At 42.6% G+C, this 23,531-nt stretch overlaps 1 protein-coding gene across 13 annotated transcripts in view; it reads right to left on the bottom strand.

The window, feature by feature from the left end:
• Positions 1–22,946, bottom strand: part of PIEZO2 (piezo type mechanosensitive ion channel component 2) — a 313,412-nt gene extending 290,466 nt beyond the window's left edge. For 7 of the 13 annotated variants that reach the window (XM_069778971.1, XM_069778960.1, XM_069778966.1 and 4 more), the window contains exon 1: positions 22,672–22,946. In XM_069778971.1, coding sequence (XP_069635072.1) covers positions 22,672–22,735 — 64 coding nt within the window. In that variant the 5' untranslated portion in view covers positions 22,736–22,946. The remainder of the gene's footprint in view (positions 1–22,671) is intronic. The other 6 variants (XM_069778969.1, XM_069778967.1, XM_069778964.1 and 3 more) reach the window with 2 other exon arrangements.
• Positions 22,947–23,531: the final 585 nt, after the last annotated feature.

Below are 23,531 nucleotides of genomic sequence, written 5' to 3'. Positions count from 1 at the left end.
CCTTGCAAGAACAATGGAAGGCCTGGAAAAGCACTCCCAAGGAACTTGAGAGAAGGGCAAACAAAAGCTAGATTTTAAAGTGGAGTCCGGTATGTTTGTGTGGAGACCATATGTTGCCTCAGTCTGGGCTAGCAGAACACATTTATGAATCAGAAGGTCCACAAAGATACCAGCTTTATGCCTGGTCTAGTTCAAACATACCTAGGAATGCACAAAGACGGGCTATCACAAAGTACACTTTAAGTGCAGTGCTGATACACAGCTAACATAAAACAACAGATGACAGACTGTAGGGAACACATGTAGACAGCTGAAGGAGAGAAAGAGAGTTTCCTTTATTTTTTTCTTTTCCTTTTTTGGCAGTAAGATGGGCTGATGTTTTACCACAGAAAGCGTCTCTCTAAGTGTACCAGGTTATCATGGCTCTGTTTATAGCACCCTTGTTTGCAGTAGTTCCTGGCACTTCATGCATTTTTCATAGCTGTTTCTTGTTAATATATACTGTATTCCTTGGAGTGCCAACAAAAAGGGCACTTAGTTGTTACTAGCATTTTGCAACTTTATTTTAACGACAAAACAAGTAGCAAGAAGAGCACCTTCTGAAAGTCTTATAGGACTGCAACTTATTTGTGGTGAAAGAAACCTGACAACTTAACAGCATCCTGAAAGAACAGATGTAAATACAACTTTCAGTGCCTAGTCACTGAGCCACTGATAACCACAAGGGTTTTTAAAAGCAGATTTCCTTACTTATTTGTGCACACAAACATACACGCAGTTCTATGCACATCCATTAAAACACGTTAACACCATGTTTCTATGAGGAAAACTAGTTATTATACACAAGCAAATGCCAATCCGCATGCATAATTTGGTATCTGGCCTGAGAATTATTGTTTTGCGTATAAAAACCTGGTATTTTCAGAAGCAAGAATCAAAAAAACTGATACAGCAGTGAAGGAGGCACCCCGACCCTACAGACAGTTCAGTATGAGGTACTCTTAATTAACAAGCAAATCTAAAGATGCACTACTCCATTTACAGAAATCCTTCCCTTTCAAAGCTTTGTTCCTTCTTCCTGCCAAATCTGGCCTCTGCCCCACTTAGTGAATCCCCCCGTGCACTCACTTTCATGTTCTCCCTCTCAACTTCAGTATAAATTTACCTTTTCCTCCACATACGTCTTGTCCCTAACTACATACTTCTCATGTCATCACAGAAGGGCAAAATTCATAGTTCCTTTCACAGGTTTCAGCTTTCTCCACCAGAAAAATAGAATAACAGCTAGTAAATCTACTGTCAGATACCCTTGATCAAATCAAGATGCGTAAGATACATGATTTAGTACTTTCTAAAAATTAAGGTGATTCCTTTTTCACCGCTTAGCTGTGTTTGGCTTAAATGTAAATTCAGTTTGAGGTTTTGCATATATCAAATCAAAGCAACATGTTTACAGAAAAATGTTCTAATCAGCCTATGCTAGCATGCAAAGCTCTTTTAAGAGAACAGCTACACAAAAAGACGGAAAAAAACCCCAAACAATTTCTAGCAAAGACTTAGCTTCCCAGTAGAGACAAGGCTAAGGAGTCCCAAGAGCATTGCAGCCATAGCTGCATTGGTTTATCTCATTTCAGTACTTCACAATTGTCCAGATAAACACGTTCTGTTTTTCAAAAACAGTAACATGCAAGACTCGCAAAGCAAGTAAATGTTTAAAAATTCTGCAGGTTTTCTCCCTCCCTGAGATCACTGAAATAAATCCACCTTCATGTTTTGCCTTAAAATGTTCATATTTTAAAAAGCTAGAAATGAGAAGGCAAAGTTAACTTACTATTATGAAATATTATTAAAGAATGCTTATAATAAAACATACAGACAGTAAGTGAAACAGAAGACCCGAGAAAAAAGCAACTTTTCTCTGTCTGAACAAAAAAAAAGTAAATGTCAATAAATTAATTTCCAAATTTTAAAAAATTCTGTAAGAATCAAAGTTTTAGGCATGTATAGCATTTCATTAAATTTAAATTGATCCAGTGATATAATATGAAACACAGAACAAATGCGCTTGTATGAATTCTTGTAGTTGGTGTATGACAGCACCACTTAATTATTTTTACATGTCCTGGAAGAAGAAACTTAAAGACCTAATTGCTGCACTAGTACAATAAGGTCATAACCCAGTGAGACATGAGATGACTAAAATAATGTTCCCAAGAAAAATCAAATTTCCTGAAAAACACAAGAATGTAGTTAATTTATAAAAAGTATCTCTATGTGGTCATGACATTGTTTTCTTTTTGTATTTGTTACAAAGCATAAGAAAGAGCATATTTCTCTTAAAGCAAAAACTAGTATACAATTCAGAGACGTATGACAAAAGTGAGCAGACTCTTCCCTGGGCAAGCGAACCACCGAACGCCATCACTGGCTGACTGAGGCTGGTGAGTCTGACCATGATTTTAAGAAACCAGAGAGCCGCTGACTCATAAAATGAGAATGTATTTGACACTGGCTGACTGCCTAATTCAGAGCTCGCTGCACCCAGCAACCTTGGGTTCACTGTGAAATACAGTTAAGACGGAAGAACAGGACAGATCACCACTGCCCTAAGCGGCGAACTACGATAACTCAAACAGCCGCCATGCGTGAGTGATGACAGAGGAGCCAGGATCTCTCTCCACTGAGGATGCGGCAGGGTTTGTCATGCCTGTGACACCCAGCACAGCCCCAGGATTGGCAGGAGGGCAGTCTCCGAGCCGTGCGCCAGCAGGCCCAAGGAGCCCAGGGCTCGGGCTGGAGAGCCGGGGGAGACCCTCTGCCCCAGGATGGCAAGCCCCCATCTCTGCTGAGCTGATGGTCACACACATCAGCTCCACAAGTGCTCAGCCTCAGGCACCAAGACCCTGCACCTGCTGAGGGACCGCCATCCTTGCTGGTGACAGCCCCCCAGCCCACAGCCACCCCACCACATGCAACACTGGGACCACATCTCAGGGACCCCATCCAGCCCAACATGAGAAGCACAAGGTGGTGGTCTGAGTCAGGCAGTTGCTCTGCTTCGCTTTTTAAAGTCACCCCTCCCATAGCAACTCACGCCGCTACTTTGTTCAAATTTTGAGAAGCCAGTCCTAGACTGTCATAGCCATTACTTCGTTCTCTGCCGTTTGTCACGGAGACGTCGCATACCAAGGTGGGATGAGGAGGAAGGACAGCAGCAGGAATGCAGACCACTGAGCATCTCAGAGACCTCCGTGGACCACAGAGCCCAAAGAATGACACACAATAGAGAGAAGAGCAGGAACAGGGAAGGAAAACATTCAGGAATAGCTTTTAGGATGAAACAAAAAATATACTAGCATGATAGACAACTTTTTTTTGTTTGTTTATTTGTTTGTTTGGGTTTTTTTCCATTTGTTGGTTTTTAAATGCAAGCCAGCATCAGTTGATTCCCAAAGTAGGTGGGTTTGTACCTTGGGCAAATTGCAACAGGTAAGATTATTTACCATGGATCCTTCCACAATTTCAGTCATCTCTGGGAAAAGCACATTACTCTGAACCACACTAGAGGCTGATGTAAGTCACAAAACCAGATCACTATCTCCACAGTAACACCCTTCACTCCCCCGAAATCAAAAAACAAGCCCAAAATGCCAACTTCCATCCTCAACAATTTCTAGATGCATACACTTCCTCAGTCCCTCCTTTCAGCACCACCCCACATTTATCACTTTTGATGTCTCTTCTTGGGTGCCTGGTCATCTCCTCAAATTGAGGCTCTTTGAAACACAGCAAGTCTGACCTTTGTCTTTCTTCTGGATTTCCATTTCTGTTTTCACAGCCTGTTAATTTGGATGTGATCTTTTATTCTCTATTTCTGCATCCCTTCTGCTACATTCAGTCTTTTATGGAAGTCCTGTCACTTCCTTCCCTGTCATTTCTAGGATTCACACATTCTTGCTGGCCACCATGACTAACATACTTTCTACTGACAGTGTTATTTGCTATTTTTATTATTGGTCTCCCAGCTGGCCTAGCTGGCTGTCTTCTTCATCTTCCTAGCCTCCTTCGAAACATCATTCATCTCTGAACCCGACTACTCATGTTCTCATTTCTCAAAGAAACAGCCAGTGATTTCTTCACTCTTTTCTATAAACACCTCCTACCCCATTTCTCACTCTACTAACATCTTCCTTATTCTCTGTACTCTCACCTTTCATACTCCATTTGCCTTCTTTCCTATTCTTCGCTTAACTGCTCTTATCTGCCTGCCTTCAAATCCTTCATAAAATGGGCTTAAAATACCCTGAAACACACAATCTCATTACAATCACATCATTATATAATTATCTTCCCCTTAATGATTCTCTCCTGTGACATTCAGCAGGTCAGTAAATTACACTTCATTTGTATTTCTTCAAATGTAACTCAATTTGCTTCCAATGAAGACGACTGTTTCTCTGGAGTCACACCAATACAATCCCTATAACCCACAGCTCGCTTTTTCAGAAAAATGGCAAGCTCTGAAGAAGACCAACTCCCACACGAGGGCATGTGGTTTCTAAAGGGGAAAGGCAAAACACCAACAAAGTTACAGCTTCAGACAAATATTTATTCTTCTGAAATCTGTCCAAAACAACAGTCATCCATCTTGGTACTTTGATCCATCCCAGTTCTTCGCAAGAGCCTCACACAGAAAAAATGTTACACGTACATAAATATGATTAACTTCTGTATACATTAATAGCAAGGGAATCGTGTGTAATACTTATGTAAGTGCTGGACACTACTATTCATCAACATGTACACTAAGATCCACCACAGAAAACTAGCTATGTGGCAGCAGGCACTTGTCCTGCTTAGTCAATCTCTTCAGGCAAAGTCAAGTAATTATGTTTCCTCATTGTTGCCAAAATGATGAAATAAATTTTGTAACATAAACAAAAGGATCAGCCAGTGCACAATAACTCTAAAAGGATAGAAAATATCTGTATCCCCATGCAACTGAACAAAATAATCCAGTATTTTACTGTGAACTAAGGAAATCTGTTTATCTTTAGCTGAAAGAGTTTAATTTCACCCACCAGGTACTTTAAATATACTTTCAAATGCCTCCTGTGTGTGTTCACATACCCACTGTTTATGTAAAAAATAAATCCATTCCCACCACTAGACCTGAATTTTTACTATTCTGCTCTCCCATTCTTGTTTCGGAGACAGGATTTTCCACACCCTTTCTCTCCAATGCCACCTGGGAGGATAACGCAGGGTAAAACTCTTCCACCTGCCAATTCTAGTACTGGAGCAAACATTTATTTATACCTCTGCTACAGATTTATAGCATTTACCACAAAAGGAAATAAGATAACTTCATGTAGTAAAACTAGGTACGTCTACACTCTCACATTTTTGAAAGCTGATTTACTTCACTACACTTTAATGAATATAATCTGCAAGATAATCCATTATTACTGCACAAAAGATGTAACTGGACTTCCCTCTGCAAAGTTTTGTTTTTTAGAAGAGAAACAGAGCAATCATCATCCCAGCCAACAAACTAGGCAGTTTATCTGGTGATATTTCCACAAGCACTGTAAGAAAAAACCACCAAAAACCCTTCTGAAATTTTTTTGACAGACAAAATCATTCACAAGTTGCTAAGAGAGAGATCTTCGGAAGAAAACACACTCTCCCTTCCACATTAATTCTCATGGACATTTTTAGCAGACATTAGAAGACCAGGCAGACACTACACCTGCTGACACTAAGCATCGGTGAAAGATGAAGTAGGCATCTGACCAAGCACATGTTTATTGTCTGCATGTACTACACTGCCTTTGACCCTCAACCCAGTGGATGTTTTCAACAGTGGCAGTCGTGTTCTGAACCATGCAAACTGCTTTCACACCTTTGCAGATTTAACCACGGCAAATTTACCTCTTTCACATCGTTATGAACATATTTATTCTCTTTACAATTTTGACTAGCCTGTTTCATCTCATTGTAGCCAGCTGGATCTTTCACAGGGACTTTGGACTTGCTAACACATCCATGCACAGAGACCCTTTGAATGCTGAATCCTTCCATTTCTACTTCCTAGGAAGCCATCAAAAAATGTGATGCGTATCATAGTACTCAGTGTTGTGTGTCTTACAGGTATCTAATGAATAGCATACCTTAATTAAATTGTTAATGTTACATCATGTTTCATATTCACACCTAATTCATACAGTTAAGTTTTCTCAGACAATTTTTCTTTTGGTCATAACCCCAATCTCAGATTTGTCAGGGTGCATTGAAAGTAACTATTTTCAAGTTACCAGAACTCCATCACATATCAAAGAAACACATTTGGGGCTAAGTCTGACTTTTTCCCCTGCCTGTTAAATAATGGCAAAAGATTCTGCTTTCTCTTACAGGAGCATCATTTAAATTATTAGGATATAATTGTTTGATATTACCACTTTCAGTAATTCTGACTCACAGAGACCAGTGCTATTGCATCTTTGTTATAATTACTTTTAAATTATAAGGCAGTTCAGGTAGCACTACCCATTCTATATTTGACTAACGCTATTTCCAAAAAAAGAAGACAGATGGTTACTGCGGGATGCTGACAACTCAAGATTCACAAGAAATCAATGCAAGATATAAAGATTCAAATACTACAAGGTCAAAGCCATCTGTATCAGAAATCGTGTGGCCAGCAGGACCAGGGCAGCAATTGTCCCCCTGTACTCAGCACTGGTGAGGCTACATCTCGAGTACTGTGTTCAGTTTTGGGCCCCTCACTACAGGAAAGATAATGAGGTGCTGGAGCGTGTCCAGAGAAGGGCAACATAGCTGGTGAAGGGTCTAGAGATCAAGTCTTACGAGGAGCAGCTGAGGGAACTGGGGTTGTTTAGCCTGGAGAAAAGGAGGCTGAGGGGAGACCTTATCGCTGTCTACAACTACCTGAAGGGAGGTTGTAGTGAGGTGGGTGCTGGTCTCTTCTGTCAGGTGGCTGGAGATAGGACGAGAGGAAATGGCCTCAAGTTGTGGCAAGGAAGGTTTAGATTGGATATTAGGAAATATTTCTTCACTGAAAGGGTTATCAAGCATTGGAATGGGCTGCCCAGTGAAGGGGTTGAGTCACCATCCCTGAAGGTGTTTAAAAGACTTGTAGATGTGGTGCTTAGGGACATGGTTTAGTGGTGGACTTGGCAGTGTTAGCTTTATGCTTGGACTCGATGATCTTAAAGGTCTTTTCCAACCTAAACAATTCTATTCTATTCTGTAACACCTTTTATTATATTACCTCTACCTTATTAGTAATTGATCTTTTAGAAGTGATCTAAATATATAATGAGCTTAATTATACTATAATACAAAACTGACAGACAGGGAGCTGGGGCAAACTGCAATGAAAGATGCACTCTTCACATGGTTACCAACAAAAACACATAAAGGAAAGTGCAAAGGAGGATATTAAATGATGGAGGCAATTTGCTTGTGTTTTGTTCAGAACACTCAACATCCCTGGGGGCCCTAAATCTGTTATTCTGGATATAACCAGACAGGAACAGCTAAAAAAAATTAAAAAGAAGGAAAAAAGGCTAGCAGCAAAGGCTACTCTGTCAGCCGAAGGAATCTTTCTTCCTTGTTCGTGAGGAGAGACGATGATGTTACAGCCTGTGGCAGTGATCCTTGAAGGGCAATGTTTTCTACCAGGGTTTTGATAAAAACCAACATGAAACAAGCAACTTCACTCTAATGTGCTAACAACAGCTCTGTGAACAGCACTGATAGTATCTTCTGTAGTTTTGATTAACCACTTCATGAAACATACCCTCCTTCTCTTGGGCCCAAGACTGCCTTCTTAATGTCTCTTTTTCTGCTGTTTGTGCATGCCTATGATATCGTTAATTTACTGACATCATCTGTGGTCTTACACTAACCACAGACTGCTACTGCTGACTTTGAGGCTGAATCTCATATATTTCTTATTTTAAGTACAAGGAACAATCTAATTAGATACAAACAAACCTCGGGAATAAAGGGACTGACAAGCTGATGATTAGTTATCTCAAGTTACATAACGCAGCAACAACAGCAGTTTCTTTCTAATTTTGTTTCACATCTTCCTCTGATTTACTCAACTTTATTAAGATGAGATGGCATGTTACATGTTATCTGATTCATGGAATGAAGACACTGGCCATTCTGAGTAACCTTCTGGCACTGGCAGCACTTGTTCTTGGATAATTGCCTAGAGAATCATTACTTTAAAAAAAAAAAAAAAAAGAAAGAAAGAAAGAATAATAAAAAAAAAGCCATTTGTTTTATGCATTAAAGAATCTGCTGACCTGAAAGGTGACGTTTTAAAATCAGTTAAGCAACCAATGTGCACCAATCCTAGCTACCAACATCATGTCAAAGAATAAAACTGTATCAATTCTAGTACAAAAATGTTACTAACAGAATGAATTACCTGAGCACATTTCATATGCACCACCTCAAGGAAAAAAAAAAAAAAGACGTGTTATATCTGCAAATAGCATATGTTTACCTTGATTTACCTTACTACCTTTAGTAATAATACAAGTTTGTAAAATGCTATTCTGCAGCATCCTTCTTCTCCCCACCTATGCAAGATTTTACTCACTCCTTATGCACAGAAGTTGGATGCAAACAGGAAACTTCTCAGATCTGATTTGCAAAAACGATGGGTAAACCCAGACAAGCATGATTCAGTAAATGACATGGATTCTGGCAATTCTGACAGTCAGGCACATCTTCTTTAGCTCTTTTTCTACTTGCACATGCTAGGAGAGATACACACATTACTTGCTAGAATATCAGAAATATTTGAACACTTTGGTTATACAATCTTTATGAAAGTCTAAAGCTAAAATTACTAATATTTATAGACCACTTTTTAAAACACACTCTATCTTGATATTTCCCTGTACATATAAATATACTTTTAAAATGTTTTATATTTAGAAAAGAAGGTGGTCTCACAATAAAACACCAGTTTGAGCAACGGATGAAATAGGTTGCCCAATTAGGCAACCAAACGAAAAGAATAATTGAGTGTGATGCTTCTGCAGTGATATGCTCAGATGACATAGTACATATTTTAGTCATAGTGTTGCATGGGGGAGGGGGGGGAGTTAATCTTTCAAAGAAGGGAAGGAGCAACAGATGAACAGAGAAAAATGTAAATGCTAAACTACAGGAACCGTGAGGACATTTCCCACAATTACAACTGTTAACAGCATAAATAACCCTCAGAAAAGTCATCTGGGCAGCTACAAGTATACTACACCAGTTATTGTTCTCCATGTTGAAATCATCTATTACCTAAGGGCAGACATGTACAGAACAGGAGAAAAAACACTAGTCGCATGTAACTTCTGGCATCGGTAACTTCCTTTTATCAAACGAAGGCTAGCTACACTACATGCAGTGAACAGTTCAACTTTTCATACAGTTAAACTGCAACTTCTCCCATGCTTCTTGCAGAATGAAAAAGGTTAGAGAAGAGAATTTCCAATATACAGTGGATTGACCCTCTAAAAGCAGCACAGTTAACTAAACACTACAGTCAAAGAAACACATAAATCTTGCAACTTTCAGGCAAAAATTTGGAAACAATTCATTCTGCTGGGTCTATAAAACCCAGTACAACAGATTCTGTGAATGACTAGCACCAAGTGTTTCATATATCCAAAACGCAAGCCAGCTTTTCAAATACTTGTTTTGAAATTGCAACCCAACAGTAAAATAACTACTGCTAAAAGTAATTTGTCAATATTACATGAGATGGAGATCACCTAGGAGAAAAGAATGCAATACAGAAACATGCAGAACTGATTTTTTGCTGTGGTTTTAAAACAAATTAGCTGTCGGTGATTTGCAGAATAACAAGAAATACTGACTAATTAAAAATATTCAAGTATGTGAGCATGATTGCTGGGAAAATAATGCCAATGATTTACTGGCTAGTTAGCCCCTTAGAGAATGCCAGGATTGGACAATTCTTGAAATTGAGAAGAAATGGTGTAGGTCTTGTATTAATTCATCATTCTGTTCATTGCAAGTCAGTGACAGATGACTGTGCCAATGTTACAGAATAACGTTCATTAATATTCAGTACTTCCAGTGGAGAAACACAAGTTGAACCTTTTTGAGCCTTTGGATGCATATTGTGTGTGTTAAGATACAGCAAATTGGAACATGCCCTACAGATACTGGCTATGGTTAATTTATTTGTTTTTAAAACCAAGAATGGAAAATTGCACTCTCTGACATCTGAGGTACCGGTGAGTTCAGAGAAAGACTGAAGAAACAATTCCTCATAGCGGGATTTCCAAGACCCGCTGCTATACAGTTTAGAACCAAAACCCAAAAGCCATAACCAGGACATCTTGAAGAACATACTTAGGTATCTACTTTCATGTGAGGAGAGACAGAGTAGGATTTACTGTAAAGACTAAATACTTTGGTCCTTAAATCAAAAATGAGACAGAAAAATTCCTACAAGTTCTGCCTGGGTACCAATGCTGACTGTTCAGATATAATATCCAAGATCAATTTATTTTTACTTATGAACCTTTGATCACAGTTTAGAAATTTGGGGTTTGTTGGGTTTTTTCTTTTCTTTTAAGGAACAATAAAAATGATCAATGTCTACTTTCTGTCTCTCACACTCAACCAAGGTGAAAAAGTTTTTGATCAGACCTCCCTTGTGACATTCAATGTAAGCTACTGGGCCGTACCAACAGCAGCACAGCCAAGGGAAGTGATTATTCCCCTTTATGCAGCCCTCATTAAACTACATCTGGAGTACCACATGCAATTTTTGCCCCTCTCAGGACAAGAAATATGTTGATGAACTTCAACAAGCCCAGGGGAGGGCACCTCACAGTAGCCCCCCCCAACACCTAAGAGGAGGTTACAGAAAAGACAGAGCCAGGATCTCTACAACGGTGCGTACTGAGAGACAATGGCCACAAACTGAAGTCAGGAGGATATAAGGGGGGGGGTAAAGAAAAAAAAAACAACAACAATCACTGTGAGACTAACTAAGCACTGGAAGAGCTTGTAGACCTCCATTCTCAGAGACTTTCAAAACCCAACAGGAAAAAACCCTGAGGAATCACATTTAAATTCAGTGTTGCATTGAGCAGGAGATTTGAGAAGAGACCTCCTGAGGTGTCTTCCAGCCTGGGATGCTACAAAGAGGGAAACACAGAGACAGACCAGAGCCCATCCTGTAATCACCCTAGAAACCTGGCAGGGGAGCAGCCAACCTCAACTGCTTCAAAAGAATGTATGAGAAGCCCAAACTGAGTAACTATGGAGTTATTGCCCCACTGGAGAACATTATTCTTTCTCCTCAAAACAGATGCTGGTTTCAGTGACTTAGCTGTCTCATCCTTTTTGTGCTTTTTTAAACAACTGCTGCATTCTTATTTTAGTATTATTTCAACAACAACTAACATGCATTACTTATGCAGGCAGGATACTCTGGTAATGAGACTTTCTTGTTCCTTCCAGTTTGCAATATTTTGTAGCGTTGGAACAATTGTACTACTTTTCCATTTCAAGGGCAACAGGAAAACAACTGCCTCCATAGGGGGAAGAAACAAACGGAATTCCCCCAAATACAGTAACAGTAAATACAGGCAGGAAATAACCTGATATCGTTCTTCTGCAATTCTAGCCATTCCATGTACTTCATCCTCCGGGGCACACTAACGACCATTTGGGACCTTCTGCCATTTCCTTACTGTTGCCAGTACAGCTCATCACCAAATAGCCAAGTTGTAGGAAACAAGATTTCTGTATTGCTTCTTTACTGCATTTTAATGTGGACTTCTCTACAGGGAGGGATCAATGTAAATGATTAGGCCAACCCTCATTTCTAGACCCTCGAAATGGCACAGTGGGGTTGTCTTACACCCCCCAGTATGTCTGCATGCTATGATAAAAATGTAGGTGTCAGGAATGGCTTATTGAGGCTGCCAAAAATTGACAGTGGTTTATTTCATGTAAGGTTATTGTGTCTTAAATCAATTTTTGCTTAAAATCGCAGCGGTACAATAAACTGCAAGGATCTTTTTAAACACACATAAAAAGAGTATGCTTACTTTTGCTTTCAGCAAATTAACAAGAAACATATTTGTGGAGGTCTTCAAAAAACTGTGATGCTATATTTGCAGATGACAATGAAAAGCTGTGAGAAACAGGTTTTGATGTTTATGTACACTAATGGGCATGATGATTGAGTTTGTTGACTCAGTTCCATAAGAACAAATGGCTGACAGGTTAAACACTACAGAAGGGTATTTTAAGATATAATGCGTCATAAAATTGTATATATACGCACTATTTCTTGCCTTGTATTTTGTCTCAGAGTAAACATATAGACATTGTGTTTCAAGGTCAAACAAATCAAAAGATTAGAACTTGGGGAGGAAAGTTGTATTGGGTTGAGAAGGCATAAAATAGGGTCGATTTTCTCAGACTTGGGACTTCTCTCATGACAAAGCCATCACTTGCAGAAGAGCGATGGAAAATAAACGTCACTGAATGCTAATCCTTCTAAACATTACAGGGCCCACCGTTAAGAGCAGCCAGCTGTTAAACAAGGAGATGAAGTCAATTACTGGATTTATTTCGAAAGGAGGCGGGACTACACTTAAGGCTTGTGTGGTACAGAGTAAATGTGACTTGTGTGGCTGACAAGGTTTCTCTCTCCCATCCATGGTGTTTTCTGTGCTGTATCTTAGGGAACATGAAGGCCATTTCATCTGAGAGTAAGGAAACAGTGAAGCTCTGAGCTGAGCTGTACAAACTGCCATGCTAACAAGCACAGCAGTAGGCTCACATAAGGAGGACTTTTGAACACAACTACACCCCATGGAAATGACAGGCCCCTCCCAAGGAGCAAGAAGGGAAATTCATTTTTATAGTAATATGGACACGTACATTATTGCCCAACAATGATCAAAGGTCCTGACCAATGTACCGTATGGTCAGAAGAGCACAAAAGCTTGGGAAAAGAAAGATGTGTCACATTAAGCAAGAAGGAGAAGCTCATTTACCACAGAATTGAAACACAAAGAGTTCCCCTAATCAGCATATGTATTAATATAGTTAACAAAACATCTTTAAAACCATAGGAGAGGCTTTTGTTCTGTTCTGTTAGAAGAAGAGACCTGATCAGACTTCAGAAGAAAACAACCAACAAGGTCAGAGAAAATGTGACATCAAAGTCTATATATACAGGTTTATAAGAAGAAACATAGTGAAAAGCATGAACTATGGAGATTAACATCTTTTCATTTGAAACATATTTTCACAAAGAGACAGACATAGTACCACACTGGTTTGGGGGTTTTTTTTCTCAATTATACACTGAAATGAAGGAAGAAAGTGCTAAACTTGATTATCTTTACCAAGAGCTTTGTTTTTAAGAACAGAGCAATGGCATTTTATCCAAAGCACTTTTTTTAAAAAAGCTGGTTATTGATTTACTTTCAATTTAGAGCAAATAAGCTATGGAAGTGGTATTTCTTATTTACATGGAACTATACTGCAAATACACGTGCCTAGCATTTAGCTAGCAAATAAGAGAGATGGGTCATATTTCACAGATCTTTATTCTCTAAACTAAACAGTAATTTGACATGTTAAATGTCTAGAGAAGAAAGAAGGAAGAGGAAGAATCAAAAAGATCATGCAGTTTTTCTGGCTGGTGGCACATATCACAACAGAATTTCTTTGACTTACAGCACTACAACCTGCAGAAAAAAAAAAATTATAATCTAGCATTTAGAAAAGGTATAAATATTTCTCTACCATTTTCTACACAGAAACATAAAATTATTGCCATCAAAGAAAATGTTGATGTTATCAATGACTCATGCAAAAATGTATAAAGTAATTATAGTTCCATGCTTGCAACAAAGTGTGCTCCTTCTAAAAGATGCGCTGCAATATACGTGTGACAAAGTTTCGAGAGGGTAAAACATGTAGTTTCTTTTTGGCTGTTGTCTTGTAGAAGTGGATGTAAGTATGTATCTGTGTCAAAAAATGCAGCATTATTAAGGAATGTAATGGGACAGGTCTTTAAAATTCTAAGCACTGAGCGAAGGACCAATGAATTGAAACACGTTTTAGCAATCACATTACAGCTATGAATACTGTTTAACAATACTCTCATAGAAGTAGGCCAACAAAATAACAACATGAGCTAATATTTATTTATGGCAGTAAAAGTTTTCTACATAAATCAGGACTTGTGGAGACAAATTTCCCTCACTTGCTTTTGGCTTCTGAATTAATCTGTTCTCAGTGACCAGGAAACTGCTATTCTGAAAGATGTTGTAAAAAGCCACAAATGTAACAAGGGAAGAAAAACACAACACAAACACATGCAGCCACCATGCAGACATTTTGCATGTTCCAGACCTTTTCCAACATATGAGCACGTATTAAAATGAAATTCAGAGTAAATGTGACTGTTCTTGCTTGCTAGAGGTTAGCAGGTGATTTCCTAGACGAGCAAATCAACAGTATCAGTGACACATAATGCTGTAATCAGCATCACGTTTTACAGTTGGAGCTTTATCAATTTGGAGAAAGGCTTACTTCCAGATTGCAAGGTGGGGGGTATGCTGGCTATCCAGTATGTTTCACTGATCATTCCTTTCAGGGCCTTGCAACCTTAGTCTGCATTTGACAAAAGCTAAAATAAAGTTAAAGGCTAAACATACACTTGCAACTTGGAATACCTGACTGCTAGCAAAAGCAGTTCAATGTTCCCCAAATTACCCAGGAGCTAATCTCTCTAACGACGTGTCTTTTACCAAAAAAAACCATCAGCATACAGTTTATTGACTGGTGACAAGGGAAAAGACAGCACTTGTTTAGCATCTCTTCACCCACATAGGGTTTGCATATCCTTCAGCCCAGTGAGGATCCAGAGCACACCCCCTTATCTGTTAAGGAAATAATTTTCAGTCTCCCATGCCAGTTCTGAACAAGGGGCAGAATTGACCCTCACTCTAATACCACTTAAATACTTCAGTTTTAAGTTACGGTTCTGTCAAGCTACATTAACAAATTAGTGGCTTGGAAACAGTAGACAGAGTATGTAATGTCTGCAATCCCGTGCTTTACAGTATTTTGCCAAAAAGGGAGTGATTAGTGTACCGCTCACAAACACACAGACTCACTTCTTTAAGTTTTACTTGATTTCCAAAAGAGCTTCCAAAGTGAAGACTACATGAATGAGCTCAGAGAAGAAGTGCTATGCTGCACTCTCTAATGGTTCAAATTGTGAAAGTATAGTCTCCTAAAGCTCTTTAATTATGGGGAAGGCAGATTTACATTATCCTCATCCCTTTCTCTTCAGAACTGGACAATTGATAGGAAACTCAGAGCTGTTAATTTCTACAGTTAATCTTAACGGTTGATTTTATGCCTTGCAAATGTTATTCTAAAGTGTTAGAGTAAATAGAACACTAGACAGTTGTTGATTTAAGTGATTATACATACTTTTTCCTATCCAAAGGATTATTTACTAAGGCAACAAACTGAAAATGAATTAAAGAGTACTCCTTTTTATTCACAGTGGAGTTCACCCATGGAATTCATCACTACAGGATATTATCAAAGCTAAAACTGCAGCTCGGGATTAAAAATATAAAAGAAATTAGTATACAGAATAGCAACCTTAATGTGACATTCAGGTTTTACAACTGCCTACTCGAGATGGGAAATGGACAGGTAAGACTCTCAGGAGAAGAGGAGAAGTGCATTAATTCAACCACATCCTGAATGTAATGCATCAAAGGATACGCTTCAACAAATGCATCAAAATAAAAGATATTATATAATTGAACTTGTGGACTTTTTTTTTTCATATGCAAAATCTTAAGCTGGTTTATCTGACAAAATAATCCCCACTACACCAGTTTGTCTCAGTACAAGAACCAGAGGACTCCTTCACTCATATTCCTGCCAGCAACACCTGCACTTTTTCTGAAAAATTCTTATCTGCATGCTGCCAGCTTCTAACTGCTTAGCTTCAGAGATCTGTCAAGATGACAGCATGAAGACCTATGATCACCACAGAAGTAATGTTACGGAAAACTTCTACCCTAGAAAACAAACCTGGATTGATTTAGTTACACATACTGATCAATCTGCTGCAGCACAGAAAAAAAACAAACCAACCAACCAACCCCCAAAAAACCACTATACAGCCTTCTACTAGCTTAGCAAGTCATATGTACTGTATCTTTAGAACTGCCTGAAGATATCAGAAAGGCTTGTACAATCTACTTGACTACACAGACTTTTTTGCTAATTAGCTAACATCGTTCTTCATGACAGAAAGCAAACAGCCTGTTTCTTGGAGTGCTGCAGTCCAACAGGGTAAAGTAGGTACTGATGTTCTTCAAGTGAAACGTTATCCTTGAAAGAAGATGCTTCAGCTTCACAGGGGCTATCATTTCAATGTGAAAAGAGATGCAGAAAAAAAAAACTGGAGTGCAAACATCCAGCAGCTTTACATGCATGTGAAAAAGATTTTACTGTTACGAAGGAGCGCATAATTTGAAGTCCCACTCAGATAACGATCCATTTAATGACATTCCCTTCCAAGAGTCCTTTTAGCAGCACCAGCCATTCTGACGTTGGTCTGCTTTTGCCAGCATTTGCAACTCTGCTACTCCAACAGACATGCTGGTAAAGCTGCACCACTAAATTATTCTAGCGCTTTAGTGGTTAAAGCTGTTGCACTCCATCCCCCCAGCCTGCTGTCTAACAATTTTTGTCTCCCATATTTTTGGAATTTTAGCAAACTACCCGAAATGAAAGAGCAGTGTGGCTACACATGTACAGGTGCAATAACAGTACCATTCTCTTCCTTGACCTCCCTCAGAAACATCCTCATAAAAAGTGAGTTATCTGTTCCCAAAATGCAAAGTTCAATACTGTCTGTGGAACAAGTTACCTACCAAGCAAGCCGCACACCTTGCAAATTTATAGGTTCTGGTTTTATCTCATCTTAACCATTAAGTGCATGCAAACCACTTAACAGAACGGTTAGGATAAACAAGTAGAGGTGGTAAGAACTTAAGGAGAGTTGTTTTATTCCCATTTTTTGTGGGATGCATCTTTAGAGTTTCCCAGCCTGCATGCTAGGGGGAAGCAGAGACAGACAGCCTGGGATGGTTATTACAGAAGAAAGAGAGCACTGTGCTGGCGGGTGACTGCTGCCTCCACACTCTCCCCAAAACACTTTTCTCTGGATCTTAATTGAACTAAGATGTAAGCCACAGAGACTGAAATCACATTTGCTTTTTGTGCACAAGAAAATCTAACCCTGTGCCTACAAGCCTGGAAAATGTTGCTCCTGCAAGGCTGTACATATTTCTCACCCTCTACACCCTTCATCTGCTCCCACCAAACTAGGCAAAACTTCCTTTAATAAAAGAAGCCAGATAAATTTCTAAAACATTTCAAGAGGGGAAGGAAACTTAACAGCCATTTTAGGATCTCTTGTGCAAACTGGCATTCGAGTTAATTTTTTTTTTTCAGCATGCTACTCATTAAGGGGATCCTAGACTTTTTGTTGCTGTGACTAACGTTTTTATGAGTGTTCTGGGACAACAACAGAGTTTTAAAATGTAACAGGAAGTCTATGTAAATCTCTCTCATGCTGTTCCCTATGATTCTTCTCAGTACATCATAATGAATATTCCCCAATGCCACCATAATAACAAAACAAACAAATAAAACAAAACAAACAAAAAAGAAAAAAAAGAAAAATTAGTTTGATCTTTCTTTGCCTTGTTTTCAGTAACTGGTCAATTAATTGTAGAGCATAACAAGCAGTGCTTTTGTGCGCTTGCTGACTATGTGAAGTTTATTTCAACTTCAAAAATATGTCAGAGTTTTTTAATACGTATGTATACACCCATATCCACACGTACATACTGTCACATGCAATGTCACTACGCAAATTACCCTCTAGTCTGAACGGTTGTGCACCACAACTTGCTTTGTCTCATCACCTTAACATCACTTGTACGGACTGGCACATGAAAATCATTCAGTCACCTGAAAACTGCAACACAATGTCATATCGTACCATCATTTTTAAACAGCCACGTCCAGTGAAATCAACGACAGGCACCCAAACAATAATAATCCAAGCATGGCATGGTTCACTGCCTCCACAGACTTGCCTTAATATTACAGAGCTGTACATCTCATTCTATCTATAGAAAATGCAAATAGTAATAATTCAAAGCATCAAAACATATAGGGAGGTACTGGATTCTGAAATACTCTTTAAAACACATAATTTTAACAGCATTTTAGTACCTATTAATGTAGCAATGCAGGTATTTCCCCTTCAAAGTTTTCATCAATACTTGTTAATTTGGGGATAAAAGTCAAAGAGCACCCAAGCATGCTGAATCTACCTTTTCCTTTCAAGGAAGAACAAGGACCTCAGTCCCACTGAGGTGCTTCCAACAACTGAATACATGTGGTTTTGAAAATACTGTGTATGCTTTCAAAAATATTCTTTATAACACATTGTTTATATCCTGAAGAGATGATCATTCTGATTCATTCAATATCATTCTGATGAATCACAGTCACTGAAAGGAGAAATAAAAGCAATTCCTGCTATTTACCAGGAGTTCAAAGATTTGGCTTGAAGAAACAAGTGAAAACTTCCAAATAATATCTGAACTCTGTCGCCTACAAAAACTCTTAAGTATTTTCTTTTTACCTGCCATCACTTACCAAACACTGATACCTGTGCTCACTCCCTCAAAAAAAACCAACTTTCTAGAAGGTCCTACAATTCTGACTTCATCTGGGTCAAAATCCCAGAGTTTAGAAAGCAAGTGTAACTTCTCGGAAGCACTTGGGCCATGCAGCTAGCTCACCAAAGTCAATTTGCCGATAACACGCAATCCAGCAGCATCGGTCAAAAACCAGAGAAAGCTGTTCTCACTAAGCATTTTTCTTCCCAGCACCCCATTTGAAAATAATAATATTCTTCTAAAAAGAAAACTAATGAATTGTGTGTGAAGTAAAACAATTGGAAGCAGAATAATTAAAAACTGTTATCAAGTGATGTAAACCACAACTTTGTGGTTCAAGTCTTTATAAACCAAAGAAAGCAATTAGCAAAAGATTGTTCTGATGCCTTACTTCAGAGAGACAAATCACATTTTGCATGTTTCAAGTTCATAGGAGTAACAAAAAAAAAAGACAGCTTCACGCCAAGGCTCCAGCTTTAAAAAACAAAACACAAAAAAAGCCCACTTCCCACCACCACTGCCAAAAGCTCCCTCTCCTCCATTTTATTATTTGTTTTCTCTGCGTTGTACTACTATGATACAGGAAAACATCACATTGCAGTAATCTCACCGAAAAAAAAACCCAACACAACAGATCCAACTCTCTGTGTCTTATTACAGAACACAGTACTTCATTTGCAACGAAGTTTCACGTTACTGCGAGTTATCATTTAACCTCTAGTTTCGCATCAGACCGAACATAAGGTTTTATCATGAAACTAACATGACAGTGGACGAACTGTGAAGTCATAAGCCTACAATCAGCTTTTCAATCTCCAAAGTCTTTCATTTTGTACATGTTAAATTTCCTGCCTTCAGCAGACACTAGAGACGCATCATTCATGAGCTTTAAATGGATACGTCTGGGCTCACCTGCACAAAAGTACGCTCATCAGTGCTACAGATCTGATCCTACAAAATTCTTATACGGAATTGTGTTTTCCCAGTTACGTGGTACTAATCAACACTTGGAAAGTATTTCATACCAGCAAAGGTAAACAGCATTAGTATTTAATTTTACTTGCTTCTAAAATAAAGGTTTTAAAGTATTAAGGATTTAAAGCATTAACCATTTTTGAAGCATTTAAGGAATCATCTCTCAGCTTAGCAGATGTGTTATTTTTAACAAGTTTGCCACAGCTGCCGTTGCCCTCCACACACCTCATCAGGGCTCTCCAACCTTGTTATTTTCTACTCTCAGAAACAGAAAAGTAAATTACACCACGATAAGAAACTACAGTAATCTAGCATTTTAAAATCCCACACGCACAGATTCTGAACCAAAAGAACAACTTAGTATTTCCACCCTTTGGCACTGCCAGACACATTTACTGCCCACAGAGGGGTAGGAGACACAAGGCATCGCTCTGCGCAGTTGAGTCCTCGTCTCGTGGCAGCTTTTCAGCTGCGGATGGAACCTCACCGTAAGTCATACAAAAAATCATCACTCTGGTATATGAACTCTAAAAAGCCTTTTTCCACAAGCCCACAAAACACTTCCCTGATGCTTTGGAAAGGAGGAGAGCATTGGCTCAGGGGTAATTCAGGTGCAGGCACAAGAAAAGTGGAGAAGTGAAGCAGGCTGAACTAGGTTTCACCCTAGCGAGGACTCTGCTAACAGCTTGTAAAGGGGAAAAAAGTAACACCTATAGAGACAGTAAATGAAGGGAAAAGCGCTTTGTCCATTTACTGGTTCCTCTCTCAAATCCAACTGAACAAGATCACTAGGTCCAAAACCAAAAGCTCCGCAGTGAGATTCCTTTTTCATCCTCAAGATGGGAAGTCCCTCCTTCAGGTTTTATATTTTGATTAATCTTGAGATGAGTAAGATTTACGACCACAAGCAATTCATGACAACATCAGTTCTCATCTGTGGGGGTACTACTGCAATGCGAAAGTACCTCTGCATTACTAAATATCAGGAATCAGGACAGCAAAACAGTTTTATCTGAACTTGCTCTGATAAAGAGTTTGGCGAGAACCAGATTGAGCAGCTGACAGAACAATACCTCCGCTATTGAAGTACCACAGATAGATTAGAGTCACATAAAAAAATTCCACCTGAACACAATTTATCTTCTAGAACCTTTCCTTCTCCCCACATGTCTTTCCAGCAAATTCATCCTCATCCGTAATCTAACCGTCTTTCCTAAGTTTGAAGAAAATACGGACGGGGCCCAACCAGTTTCAAACGGGGGTGCCCTATGCCCAACCCTGGCACTGAAGGACCCGCAGGGTACCACCACCCCTTGGCCTCGAGGGCAGCCGACCCCCAGCTCCTGCGCACACAGCATCGCCGCACACCGGCCACCAAGGCGCCGACGGCCGGCCGCTCAGGGACGGCCTCAAAGCAGGCGGTGGCCCCTCACCTGCTGCCGTGGGCCCGGGGAACTGTGCCCCCCCTAGCCCCAGTGGGGGCCACCAAGCGCGGGGCTGGGCACCCGCAGGGGGGCCACAGGCTTTGGAAAGGGCGGAAAGCGGGTGCTGGCGAGCCGCCTCCATCTCACCCTTCGGACAGCCCCGCTAACAGCACCCACCGCACCGCCTCAAGCAAAGCGATGGGGAAAAAAGTACGTTTTCACGAGGGCACCTGAAGCCAGAGCGTGGGGCACCTCCCGGGCGGAGCGGAGGGGAGATGCTGAAACCGAGGGGCTCTGGCAGGGCCGCCTCGGGGCGCGCCGAGGGCAAAGCCCTTCGGGGCGGGCGGGGGGCGGGGGGGAGTCGGCCGGGCCCCACTGAGAGCGGCACCCCCGGGGGGGGGAGGCGGCCCCCCCCGCAGTCCCCGCGCCCGCTCCCGCGGCCGGGGAGGGGCTGGCGGAGGTCGGGACCGGCCCGGAGGCTCCGCGGCGGCGGCCGCCGAGCAAGGTAGGGCCGGCACCGCTCCGCCGCCCGCGGGGACTGACCGCCGAGGGGCTTCTCTCCGCGCCGGGCGGGGCGGAGGGCGCAGCACCCCCGGCCCCCGCTTTCCCTCCCCCCGCCCCGCAGCCCCCCACCGCCCCGGCGGGCACCAGCCCCAGCCGCGGCCGAGCCGCCCTCCGCAGCCGCAGCTTCCCGGGCGAGCCCGTCGTCCGACCGATCGAACGGGTAATCGTTGCTTATTCAGAGTTTTATTTTCAAAGCGTGCGGAGGGCATGGATTAATATTAACATATTCACCCATGGCTGGACACCGCAGTTCTCCATCCAAAAACAATTCGGTCCTTGGACGGCCGCCTGCTAAGTAACGCGATGTAATAAACTGAAATTTCGCGCTCTCCAAATAAGAAAAATCTCCCTCCGGCAAACCTCCGTAAATTGGAGAACCGCTCCTCCTGGGAGAGGCTCGCTCCCCGCTTTTACAAAGCGCCCCCAGCCCCTCACGAGGCAGAGGAACCAGAATGCCGGGAGGGCGAGCACCGAACCTCCCCTCTCCCACGCCTTTCCCCGAGGATGCGGGGCGGCGCGGGCCACAGTAGCCAGCGGCAGCGAAGAGCCGCCGAGCCCGGCCGAGCCCCGCGGAGCCGGGGCTGCGGCAGCGAGCAGAGCCCGCCACACGTGCGAGCCCCGCACCCCCGGGCGGGCAGCGACAAAACCCCCCAGTAACGACAGCAACAGATGCGTGAGAAATGAGGGGTGAGCTACGAAGTTTCTTGGGGAAACCGCGGAATGGGGGAGCAGCCGCGAGGAAGGAGAGCGGGCGCATCGCCCAAGCCCGCCGGCCCGGCGGGCAGCGAGGACGGCCCCGCGGCCCCGGGACGCGCACCCGCCCGGCGACCCGCCGACGGACGGACGGACGGAGGGAGGGAGGGACGTACCGGCAGTCAGGCACACGGGCAGGAGCAGCCGGAAGGTGAGCCCGCACACCACCTCGGTGGCCATCGCGGCGGGGCGGGGGTCGCGGCCGGCCGGCGGAGAGCCGTCCCTCTCTGCGCGCCGCCGCCGCTCCTAGGTCCGCCCGTGCGCGGAGCCGCCGCGGCGGCGGAGCATCGCCCGTCCCCTCCTCGCCTCGTCTCGCCTCGCCTCAGCCGCGCCGCCTCACGCCGCCCGCCGCATCCCGGCGGCAGCCCACGCAACCAGCAGCCGCGCCGCACCCCCGGCCCGGGGCACGCACACGCCCGCCCCCTCGGGGCTCCCCCCACCGCCCTCCCGCCCTCCTTCCCTCCGCCGGCAGCGCGGCAGCGCGGAGCGGGCCCCCCCCGCCCCCGCCGCCCCGACGGCGCGGGCCCAGCCGGCGGCACCCCACGGCGCGCCCCGCGAGGAAGCCAACCGCCCCGCGCCCCGCCCCGCCCCGCCGGGGCCGGGCCGTCCCCCGAGGGGGGCGGGCGTGCGCTGCCGGCCCCGGCCCCTACTCCTGCCCCGGGTCGTGCCCTTGCCCCTTCCACTGCCCCTGCCCCTGCCCCTACTCCTGCCCCTACTCCTGCCCCTGTCCCTGCTCCTACTCCTGTCCCTGTCCCTACTCCTGCCCCTGCCCCTACTCCTGCCCCTGCCCCTACTCCTACTCCTACTCCCACTCCTGCCCCTGCCCCTGCCCCACCGGCCGGCGGCCGCTGCCTGCGCGCCCCCTCCGCGCCGCGGGGACCGTCCTGTCCGTCCCCGCCGCCCCCCCCCCCAGCTCGCTCCTGCTCTGCACTTGAAACTTTACAGGTTTTCCCTAACCCTTCTCTTTGTGCTGGGT

Source organism: Haliaeetus albicilla, chromosome 3 (assembly GCF_947461875.1).
Source record: "Haliaeetus albicilla chromosome 3, bHalAlb1.1, whole genome shotgun sequence".
In the NCBI taxonomy this organism is placed as follows: Eukaryota; Metazoa; Chordata; class Aves; order Accipitriformes; family Accipitridae; genus Haliaeetus; species Haliaeetus albicilla.
The sequence above is the reverse complement of the archived record's forward strand: the minus strand, read 5'-3'. Positions and strand labels throughout refer to the sequence as shown.